Below are 12,206 nucleotides of genomic sequence, written 5' to 3' on the forward strand. Positions count from 1 at the left end.
CCCCGGGAACCAATCTGGAAGGAGACCCCACTGTGATGCATGGACACCCTGGGGCTCTTACCAGCTCCTGTGTTCACCAGACATGGCTGCAGGAGTACTTTCCCCAAACCCTGTGAGCTCTGAGGCTCGGGGAAGGACTGGCACCGGTGGTTTGGGGGTCTCCTTCTGGCACCTGGCACTGACGCCCCCTCATCCCCTCACCCTCCCACCCCCTCACCTCAGCAACAATGGCCGATGTGAAAAGACTGATCAGGGCCCAGAGGGAAAAGGGTACAGGTCTCAGAATATGATAAGGATCATGGATCAGACTGAGATGTAGGTTGAGTCTCTATTTGTGACCAGTGTCAGGGCTCAGTCAACTACTGGAGTCAAAGCTCAGTCTGACTGTTTTGGGCTCAGTCAGGCAGAAGAATCAGGTGCAGTCTGGGTGTGTGATTAAGGGTGAGGACTCAGTCTGTGACCAAGATCTGGGCTCAGTCTGCCACTAGAGAAAGAAGAGAAGCCAAGCTTGTTTCTGCTTCTCTTCTAGCCCCTGTGTGTGTGTGGGGTCTCATCCTCTCTTAGCCCAGGGCGGTGAGCACAGCCCTCATCAGCAGGCGGACATCGCAGTGGTTTTCCTCATCTGTGCTCTTCACTTTCTTTGTTGGGCTTCCTGAAGTTCATCTGAAAGAATTCAGTAGCAGTTCTCAACTCCAGCTCTGGAAAGTTGAATAGAAATCGGACACCAATGACTGACACCCTCCAGCCAGTCAACTGATTGCCATGGATCTCTTGCATGTCACTCCATCTCTCTGTGCTTCTGTTCAGTTCAGTTCAGTTCAGTCACTCAGTCATGTCCAACTCTTTGAGACCCCATGAACTGCAGCACGCCAGGCCTCCCTGTCCATCACCAACTCCCGGAGTTCACTCAAACTCACGTCCATTGAGTTGGTGATGCCATCCAGCCATCTCATCCTCTGTCGTCCCCTTCTCCTCCTGCCCCCAATCCCTCCAAGCATCAGGGTCTTTTCTAATGAGTCAACTCTTCACATGAGGTGGCCAAAGTATTGGAGTTTCAGCTTTAACATCATTCCTTCCAAAGAAATCCCAGGACTGATCTCCTTTAGAATGGACTGGTTGGATCTCCTTGCAGACTCTCAAGAGTCTTCTCTAACACCACAGTTCAAAAGCATCAATTCTTCAGTGCTCAGCTTTCTTTATAGTCCAACTCTCACATCCATACATGACCACTGGAAAAACCATAGCCTTGACTAGACGGACCTTTGTTGGCAAAGTAATGCCTCTGCTTTTGAATATGCTATCTAGGTTGGTCATAACTTTCCTTCCAAGGAGTTAGCGTCTTTTAATTTCATGGCTGCAATCACCATCTGCAGTGATTTTGGAGCCCCCCAAAATAAAGTCTGACACTGTTTCCACTGTTTCCCCATCTATTCCCCATGAAGTGCTTCCGTTAGTTCTTCTGAAAAAATGGGTATGATGCTACTACTCACCCCCACAGGATCATTGCAAGGATCAAATGAAATGGTGTACATGAAGCACAGAGTGATTGCCCAAGGACCAGGGCCTTTGGCTATTTTCTAGAAGAACTGTCTTCAGGTCTCTAACACTGTCATTCACCCAGCTTCTGTTACCCAGAGCCCCAGCAACCCCAACCATGCCAGAAACCCAGGTCAAGGAAAGCCCCCAAGGGCTCAGGTAAAGCCACAGTTCCCCATAAGGAGGGAAAGGGAAGGGACATGTTTCTTAACAATACCTACTGGATATTAGGCTTTTTCTGCTTTTTCTTTAAAACCACTCATCATCTCGGCAGCATTTACAATCTCCTTTCATCTAGGAGGGACCCAAGACTCAGAGAGGCGGAGCCAGTTGATGACTCCACAGTTGCCAAGTAGCCAATCCAGGATTTGAACCCAGATCTGGCCTGTCCTCTTTCTCACATCATTCTGAGCAGTAGGTTCTGCAGACTTGACAAAGGAGGGCAGTAGAAGCTCTCAGAGGACCACAGAGGCCATCAGTCTGCAGGGACCACCCCTAGCCACACTGTCCAGACTTGCTCAGGATGAAGGGTCTGCAGCTTCTACAGGGTCCCCTGACCAGACCTGCCAGTGCTAGAGGCGTAGCATGGCATGCGCCCCGCTGTGAGGCTGCAGAGGGAGCCCCCTCCCTGCTTCCCCAGGCTGTGACTTACCGATGTGGTTCTTAACATACTCTGCATCCAGGCTTTCAAGGAGGCTGTGGATTAGTGGGCACAGCTGAGAGTCACAAGGAGGGAAAGAGAGACACACAGAGAGAAATGGAGAGAGGGAAGGAAGGAAAGAGGTTGGGAGGTGAGGAAGGAGAGGAGAGGTGGGAAAGGAAGAGGACTGGTTATTACCTGCTATGAGCACCCTGCCCGCCACCCACCGAGATGCTCAGTACTGGAGGTCTCAGAACTTCTGACCCTTAGGATTCTAGAACAGTGGAAACCTAGAAGGTCCAAATCTGAGAACCAGAGGACACTAGAATCCTCAAACCTCAGAGTATTAGAATCCGAGAACCTGGAAGAATCTAGGCTTTTAATATTCCAGAACCCTATGCTCTTAGAAACCTTGACCACTGGACTCTGAAACTTTATAGAGTTAAATGGGGCCCTGGGAACCATAGAGAAGTAGTTTTGTGTTTTTCACAATTTTGTGTGCCTACAATTCCCTGAGATATTGTTAAAATGTAAATTACTGAGCAGCAGGTCTGGGGTAGGACCTAAGAGTCTGCTTTTCTAATAAGTGTCCAAGGAAGGTCAGTGATGCTGGTCTGAGGAACACACTTTGAGCGTGTGTTCAATAAATCACAGAAAACATGGAAGACTTTTTTTTTTTTTTTTTTTTAATAAATCTAGATTCTCAGCCCCCTTCCAGAGTGACTAATACAGAATCTTTGGAATTTTGGGCACATGGTATATATGGTATTTTTATATGATACAAATGAATCTGAACTATGGTATGTATATGTTTTGTATTTAAATGTGTTAAATTTGTGTTGAATCAAGAAAAGTATTAGCTAAAAGGCCTGCTGGCAGTTCATGTGTATGGCAAATGGTTCAAGAGTGGGATCCAGTGATTTCAGCTCAGGTCAGGCCCCTGCTCATCTCCTCCCAAGGCCAGGCTAAGTGAAGGGGGGTAGGTAGCAACTCACAGCCCAAATGGAAATTGGCCCTCCAGAAAGGTAGGTGCCCAGAGAGTGCAGCCTACCCAAGGAAAATCACCCCTCCCCGCCACCTGGCCTGGATCTGCACCCCAGGAGTGGGGGACTCACCTCATAGTCCATTACCAGGGACAACACCTCATTCACAAGGTTGACTGCAAAGTTCACAACCTCACTGAGAACCCCAATATGCCTAGAAAAGGGAAGGAATTGATAAAGCTTTGTGAAGTTGGCTGAGCAGCCAAGCGCGAGCAGTGGGAGGAGGCCAGAAGGTGAAGCACCTTGAAGTCAGGTGACTTGAGCCTCTACCCAGGCGCTCGTCACTGAGAACCCCATGGTTGACCAGCAGCCCACACCAATAGCTCACGACAATCCTGAGACCTCATCCATCTATCCATCCATCCAACCATCCTTCCCCCATCCATCCACCTAGTCATCCATTCACTCATCAACACATATTTAGAGAACACCAACTATGTGTCCAGAACCAAGCACAAAGCAACTGTGATGAATTTGTGATAAACAAAGCACAAGCAACTCCTAATGTAGTACCTAGGATATTGGCTAATTATTGGCTTGAAGGTTCATTTGGAGTTTTCTGTAACAGCTTATAAAAAAACCCCAAAGACTTTTTGGCCAACTCAATATTAACACATTTTCCTAAGCCTGGCCCCTTCCCACCTTCCGCTCTCAGCCTAGCTGTCCCCTCCTCAGGGCAGCCCTTGTGACTGCTTGCCTAAGGGGGGCTTTGTGTTATAGCGCCCTGTTAGGTGTGCTGCTCTGCCCAGGGGTGACTGCAACTGAACAGTTTCCTGTGGGCTCTTTACTGCTGGACTGAGTGCCTGTCTGTCTGCCCTTCTTTCCAGAGACTAAGCTCCACAAGAACAAGCTCCTTGCCCTCAGTCACTAGAAAGTTCTCCAGAGTTCAGAATGGTAGCTGTGGCAAGGAGCAGATGCTCAAGACATTTTTGGCTGAAGGAATACATGAAGTAAACATATGATTGAATATATAATGATACCTTGTGACAAGTACTCAGAAGGAGAAGAGTAGAATCTTACGAGAGAGAGGAGGAGGTACCTTGTTTTAGACCCCAAATGATGAGACAAACATGGAAATGGGATGCAGGAAAAGTGTCCCAGGTGCCTGAGGAGCCCATGTACAGGTCATGAGTAGAAGGAGCTTGCCTGAGGCTCAGAGCAAAAGCTAGCACATCTAGGGCAGAGTGGGCAAGGTGTAGACCCAGATCAGGTAGAGCCTAGATGGCCCTGGGAGGGCCTGAGTTTTCACCCATAGTAGAGAGAAGGCCCCAAGAGTGTTTGGAGAAGCAGAGTGGAGTTAGACACTGAGACCAAGAAGGCAGGATGGTTTCCCTGGGACTATAGGCTAGGCAGGGTCCAGCAGGGCTCAGGCATTTGGATTTACATCTCAGTCTTTCCAAGTAATGATAGGCTGCTGCTGCTGTTAAGTCGCTTCAGTCATGTCCGACTCTGTGCGACCCCATAGATGGCAGCCTACCAGGCTCCCCCGTCCCTGGGATTCTTCAGGCAAGAACACTGAAGTGGGTTGCCATTTCCTTCTCCAATGCATGAAAGTGAAAAGTGAAGGTGAAGTCACTCAGTCATGTCCGACTCTTCACGACCCCATGGACTTCAGCCTACCAGGCTCCTCCATCCATGGGATTTTCCAGGCAAGAGTACTGGAGTGGTGTGCCATCACCTTCTCCGACAATAGGCTGCAGAGCCTATCTTTAGTTTGAGGGGTGTCTTAGGCAACCTGTGGTCAGATCCCTTGTTGAGGCAGGATTCACTGATGTCTGCTCATGGTTCTACCTTGTTTTTGCCAAGGCCAACCTTCCCCAGCCTTCAGCTTCCAGATCACTTCTCCTCTCCCAGCCATGACCAGGATCAGCCTTTCTCCTTCCACCCTCTTGCTTGGGCTAAACAAGCTTTTTCAAGCACACAGTTTAAGACATAGATTTGGTGGGTTACCAGAAATAAGTGATTGAAATGGAGAGGATTAAGTTTTCAAGATCTCATTTCAAGAATTTCTCAGTGGTAGAGGATGATTTGGGGACAATCTGAAATTAGAGCCCATGGTAGGCATTTACTACTCTCTTGCCATCTCTTAACTAGAGGCAAGAAGGTAAACACAGTGAATTATTATTATTATTATTATTATTGAGGGACATTATGTAATATGAGAAGGGTCAGTTCTTCGAGTGGACATAACAGTGTTAAATGTGCAGACATCTAACAATGTAACTTCAAAAAAGCATGAAACAAAACACATAAAGTTGAAGGTGAAATACAGCAATTCACAGTCATGGTCGGAGAGATCAACACTCCTGTCTCAGTCAGTATGGATATTATCATTACCTGAGAGCTTAGTATGTTGCAGCCTATATGCTCAACACTCATTTTCTCATTTGGCTAACATAGTAGGCTATGAGTTAGGTATTATTACCATCCTCAGTTTACAGATGTGTAAGCTGAAGCAGCTAGAGGCTAAATTGATTACAAAACCATAAGGGAGTGGCAAAGCTAGCTTGACTCCAGAGTCTTCCTCTTCTTTACATTACTATGCTTCTTCCCAGGTAAGGAATAGGGCTGAAATTTTGGGTCCCAGCCCCTCTGAGGTCCCACAGCTCTACTGAGATGTGTGGACCTGACCTGCTCAGCACGGTGAGTGAGATACTGTGTTGATCATTCCTTCATTCGTCCATGACCACCTGGGAGACACCAGTCTCTTCATCAGTTTCAACATGGACACAAAACTCGAGGACCAAATTGACAATCTCACCCAACACAGGCCTGCAGGGAAATAGATTCACAGTGAATGGAGATGGAGAAGTCCCTTCACATTGCCCACTTTAGTCTCTCTTCTATGTGGACATTATATGGGATCTCTCTGAACAAGGACAGGGAAGCTTGGTGTACTGAAGTCTGTCAAACAGGACTTAATGACTGAACAACACATGGACAATGTCCGTATTTTCTGTATTCTTTGTGGAATCTATATTCTTGAGTTAGGAGTTTCTTCTCCTGGCCACAAGGGTTTGGCTCGTGAAATTTCTATAGTAATCATTTATATACCAATGATTAAAACAAAAATAAGATCTAACATTTCTTGAGAAAAATGCTGCATTAGATATTTCCAAAACAATTGTTTTACCTGAATTAATCCATTTAATCTTGATAGCAATACCATGAGAAGAAAGCACTATTATTATCTCTGTTTTCAGAATGAGGAAACATGTGGTATAGAGAAGTTAAGTCACTATCTCAAGATCTCATAACTAATGAATGATGAAGTCATAGTGCACTTTAATTTATAAAGACTCTTCTACACATCCTCATTTTCCTATCTCTTTGTACCTTCAAAGTAATTAAAATACTTAGAAATTGTATTTCCACATAATTTTCACATGCTCTTCATTACACGCTGTACACTGATTTTTTAAAATATAAATTTATCTATTTTAATTGGAGGCTAATTACTTTACAATATTGTATTGGTTTTGCCATACATCAACATGTATCCGCCACGGGTGTACATGTGTTCCCCATCCTGAACCCCCTTCCCTCTTCCCTCCCCATACCATCCCTCTGGGTCACTAAAGAGACACGTGTACCCCAATGTTCATCACAGCACTGTTTATAATAGCCAGGACATGGAAGCAACCTAGATGTCCATCAGCAGATGAATGGATAAGAAAGCTGTGGTACATATACACAATGGAGTATTACTCAGCCATTAAAAAGAACACATTTGAATCAGTTCTAATGAGGTGGATGAAACTGGAGCCTATTATACAGAGTGAAGTAAGCCAGAAGGAAAAACACCAATACAGTATACTAACGCATATATATGGAATTTAGAAAGATGGTAACGATAACCCTGTATACAAGACAGCAAAAGAGACACTGATGTATAGAACAGTCTTATGGACTCTGTGGGAGAGGGAGAGGGTGGGAAGATTTGGGAGAATGGCACTGAAACATGTGAAACATCATGTATGAAACGAGATGCCAGTCCAGGTTCAATGCACGATGCTGGATGCTTGGGGCTGGTGTACTGGGACGACCCAGAGGGATGGTGTGGGGAGGGAGGAGGGAGGAGGGTTCAGGATGGGGAACACATGTATACTAATTAAATAATTTTCTATTAAAGTAAAAAAAAAAAGAGAATCTTGAGAGACAAAATGATGCTGGAGGAAACTTTGTCAAAGAGTTATAAATGTTCATGTCTCCTCAATTTTCAAATTTTATAATTAGATAAGTGTTTTGACTTTGGAAATATATTTCAAGGAGGATTTTTCAAAAGAGATTTGTTTATGGGCAAAGTTTCTAAGAACATTTTAAGGGTGAGGATTCTAGAGTTACAAAGTCCTCCTTATTTTACAGATGGGGAGACTAAGGCAGAGGCAAAGAAAAGTGCCTGATTCCAGATTGGAGATTCATTGACCATATCGCACTGCATTACCCAAACCGCAGATTCTAAGCCATACTCACAATTTCACGTTGATGTCAGCAGTGATGGGGATCCTCACTTCAGTGTTGTTTCCACAAGTCGCTTCTAATGTGATATCCAGGATGTGCAGGTTACTTATTTTCACCCTGTGCAAAAACCACAATGCACCCTTGTCATTTCTCTTGACTGCCGTTGCTGGGCTCCTCTCTGTGTCAGTGTTGTGCTGAGCATTTGAGCCTCATGGACCTTGTCTGCTTTGGTCTTCATGAGAGCCGTGCTCAGGGGTTGGATTCTCTCCATTGGATGGCATGGCAGACTGAGGATCAGACAGCTGTGATTTTCCTCAAGACTCCAAGGGTGAATATGTGCCAGAGGTGAATTTTCTTTTAAATTGATATATAATTGCTTTACAATGTTGTGCGAGGTTCAGGTGTGGGGCTTCCATGGTGGTTCAGAGGGTAAAGAATCTGCTTGCAATGCAGGAGACCCGGGTTTGATCCCTGATTGGGAAGATCCTCTGGAGAAGGAAATGACAACCCACTCCAGCATTCCTGCCTAGAGAAACATGGGCAGGGGAGCCTGGTGGGCTACAGTCCATGGGGTTGCAAAGAGTCAGACAAGACTGAGTGACTAACATGCTCACTTTTCTTTAAGTTCAGGTGTACAGCAAAGTGATTGAGATGTAGATATATATAGATATAGAGGTATTTTTATTTCAGATTCTTTCCCCTTATAGATTATTACAAAATATCTCAGTATAGTTCCCTGTGCTATATAGTAGGTCCTTGTTAGTTGTCTATTGTATATACAGCAGTATGTGTATATTTATGCCAAACTCATAATTTATCCTCCACCCTGTTTTCTCTTTTGTTAGCCATGAGTTTTTTGTTTTTGTTTTTTTTTTTACTAGAAGTAGTTTATTTTTAATTGGAGGAAAATTACAATATCACATTGGTTTCTAGATTTTTTAAAAAACACATCAATTAATTTCAATCCATTACCTAATGAGGTTACTCTCAATTTCTTCAGCATACCATTTTCTCGATGAACTATAAGCCCTGAAACAGAAACTTTTACAGTAAATCTTTGTCCTGCTCAATTTTTTTAAATTTTATTTTATTTTTAAACTTTACATAATTGTATTAGTTTTGCCAAATATCAAAATGAATCCACCACAGGTATACATGTGTTCCCCATCCTGAACCCTCCTCCCTCCTCCCTCCCCATACCATCCCTCTGGGTCGTCCCATTGCACTAGCCCCAAGCATCCAGTATTGTGCATCGAACCTGGACTGGCATCTCGTTTCATACATGATATTTTACATGTTTCAATGCCATTCTCCCAAATCTTCCCACCCACTCCCTCTCCCATAGAGTCCATAAGACTGTTTTATACATCAGTGTCTCTTTTGCTGTCTCGTACACAGGGTTATTGTTACCATCTTTCCAAATTCCATATATATGCGTTATTATACTGTATTGGTGTTTTTCCTTCTGGCTTACTTCACTCTGTATAATAGGCTCCAGTTTCATCCACCTCATTAGAACTGATTCAAATGTTTTCTTTTTAATGGCTAATACTCCATTGTGTATATGTACCATAGCTTTCTTATCCATTCATCTGCTGATGGACATCTAGGTTGCTTCCATGTCCTGGCTATTATAAACAGTGCTGCGATGAACATTGGGGTACACGTGTCTCTTTCCCTTCTGGTTTCCTCAGTGTGTATGCCCAGCAGTGGGATTGCTGGATCGTAAGGCAGTTCTATTTCCAGTTTTTTAAGGAATCTCCACACTGTTCTCCATAGTGGCTGTACTAGTTTGCATTCCCACCAACAGTGTAAGAGAGTTCCCTTTTCTCCACACCCTCTCCAGCATTTATTATTTGTAGACTTTTGGATCACAGCCATTCTGACTGGCGTGAAATGGTACCTCATAGTGGTTTTGATTTGCATTTCTCTGATAATGAGTGATGTTGAGCATCTTTTCATGTGTTTGTTAGCCCTCTGTATGTCTTCTTTGGAGAAATGTCTGTTTAGTTCTTTGGCCCATTTTTTGATTGGGTCATTTATTTTTCTGGAGTTGAGCTGTAGGAGTTGCTTGTATATTTTTGAGATTAGTTGTTTGTCAGTTGCTTCATTTGCTATTATTTTCTCCCATTCTGAAGGCTGTCTTTTCACCCTGCTAATAGTTTCCTTTGATGTGCAGAAGCTTTTACGGTTAATTAGGTCCCATTTGTTTATTTTTGCTTTTATTTCCAATATTCTTGGAGGTGGGTCATAGAGGATCCTGCTGTGATGTATGTCAGAGAGTGTTTTGCCTATGTTCTCCTCTAGGAGTTTTATAGTTTCTGGTCTTACGTTTAGATCTTTAATCCATTTTGAGTTTATTTTTGTGTATGGTGTTAAAAAGTGTTCCAGTTTCATTCTTTTACAAGTGGTTGACCAGATTTCCCAGCACCACTTGTTAAAGAGATTGTCTTTAATCCATTGTACATTCTTGCCTCCTTTGTCAAAGATAAGGTGTCCATATGTGCGTGGATTTATCTCTGGGCTTTCTATTTTGTTCCATTGATCTATATTTCTGTCTTTGTACCAGTACCATACTGTCTTGATAACTGTGGCTTTGTAGTAGAGCCTGAAGTCAGGTAGGTTGATTCCTCCAGTTCCATTCTTCTTTCTCAAGATAGCTTTGGCTATTCGAGGTTTTTTGTATTTCCATACAAATTGTGAAATTATTTGTTCTAGCTCTGTGAAGAATACTGTTGGTAGCTTGATAGGGATTGCATTGAATCTATAAATTGCTTTGGGTAGTATACTCATTTTCACTATATTGATTCTTCCAATCCATGAACATGGTATGTTTCTCCATCTATTAGTGTCCTCTTTGATTTCTTTCACCAGTGTTTTATAGTTTTCTATATATAGGTCTTTAGTTTCTTTAGGTAGATATATTCCTAGGTATTTTATTCTTTCCGTTGCAATGGTGAATGGAATTTTTTCCTTAATTTCTCTTTCTGTTTTCTCATTATTAGTGTATAGGAATGCAAGGGATTTCTGTGTGTTGATTTTATATCCTGCAACTTTACTATAGTCATTGATTGTGTCTGTTTTGTACAAGTTCTTTTCTATCATATTGTATTTCCAAATATTAGTGGTATCTATGATATTTGTGTTTGTCTGACGTACATCGTTTTGTATGATATCTCTGCTGCTGCTGCTAAGTCGCTTCAGTCGTGTCTGACTCTGTGTGACCCCATAGACAGCAGCCCACCAGGCTCCCCCGTCCCTGGGATTCTCCAGGCAAGAACTCTGGAGTGGGTTTCCATTTCCTCCTCCAATGCATGAAAGTGAAAAGTGAAAGTGAAGTCGCTCAGTCGTGTCTGATTCTTCGAGACCCCACGGACTGCAGCCCACCAGGCCCCTCCATCCATGGGATTTTCCAGAAAAGATGATATCTCTACATCTATCCATTTGTTGCTGCAAATGTTATTTTATTTTTTTTATGCAGAGACAGAATTAGAACCTGGAATGTCTTGACTCCAAACTTCATGTGGGGCTGCCTATGTGGTGTGAATTCTACTTTCTTCTCTCCTGAGACTGTTCAGACATTTATACTCAGCTATATTCAGAGAAGAAAAGTCTTATTCCTTGGGAATGGGACTTTAGGTACCAGAAAACATGTAGAGGTGGGGGTGAAGAGAATCTTCATCCTGACCCTAAATCACAAAAGGAGAACTCCCAAACTCATGAGATCCAAACGGGGCCTGCAGCCCTGACTCTAATTTTCCCATGCTCTAGCAGAGTTGGCCTCAGACCACTTCTGCTCTGCAAGAACAGGGGATCTTCCCAACCCAGGGATCAAACCCAGGTCTCCTGTGTTGCAGGTGGGTTCTTTACCAGCTGAGCCACCAGAGAAACCAAGAATGCTGGAGTAGGTAGCCTATCCCTTCTCCAGTGGATCTTCCTCACCCAGGAATTGAACTGGGGTCTCCTGCATTGCAGGCAGATTCGTAACCAGCTGAGCTACCAGGGAAGCCTTCTGAGAGAACCACGAGGTGTATTCAACTTTCTGTCTTTCATGTTAAACTTGTATCCCCAAAGAGATCTATTCCCTTTCCTGGGAACAAAGATCTCCAAATAAAACATCAACTCACCCAGTAAGTCTGTACACTACTTGAAAAATTCCAGAAATGAGTTGTTCCAATAAGTTCTTAGTTTCCCCAGCCTTCTCCTGGCCCTCCTCAGAAGTATTGGATTCCTGGGGGAGCATGAAATCAGTCTTCAGTTGCTGAAAGATAGCTGCAAAACAGTCTCCATTTAGTGTGGTACACAGCTTAAGAAGCAGCTCCTAGGCACCAGGTACAAAATGAAACAATTTGCCTATGTTATTTCATTTAATCTTTGTAACAAATCCACAAAGTTGGTATTACCAGGCAATGGCAACCCACTCTAGTACTCTTGCCTGGCAAATCCCATGGACGGGGGAGCCTGGTAGGCTGCAGTCCATGGAGTCGCTAGAAGTCGGACATGACTGAGTGACTTCACTTTCGCTT

At 43.7% G+C, this 12,206-nt stretch overlaps 2 protein-coding genes across 2 annotated transcripts in view; both read right to left on the minus strand.

Moving 5' to 3' along the window:
* Positions 1 to 12,206, minus strand: part of LOC147360395 (short palate, lung and nasal epithelium carcinoma-associated protein 2A-like) — a 43,943-nt gene that overhangs the window by 29,251 nt on the left and 2,486 nt on the right. Inside the window, exons 2-3 of the mRNA XM_086335176.1 lie at positions 11,808 to 11,952; positions 7,693 to 7,797 (exon numbers count right to left, since the gene is read on the minus strand). Coding sequence (XP_086191302.1) covers positions 7,693 to 7,797; positions 11,808 to 11,952 — 250 coding nt within the window. The remainder of the gene's footprint in view (positions 1 to 7,692; positions 7,798 to 11,807; positions 11,953 to 12,206) is intronic.
* Positions 1 to 12,206, minus strand: part of LOC147360396 (short palate, lung and nasal epithelium carcinoma-associated protein 2A-like) — a 61,500-nt gene that overhangs the window by 25,306 nt on the left and 23,988 nt on the right. The window lies entirely within an intron of this gene.

The sequence above is a fragment of the Bos grunniens genome, chromosome 13, assembly GCF_055505025.1.
Source record: "Bos grunniens cultivar Pamir isolate PY7600 chromosome 13, Bosgru_T2T1.0, whole genome shotgun sequence".
Taxonomy (NCBI): domain Eukaryota; kingdom Metazoa; phylum Chordata; class Mammalia; order Artiodactyla; family Bovidae; genus Bos; species Bos grunniens.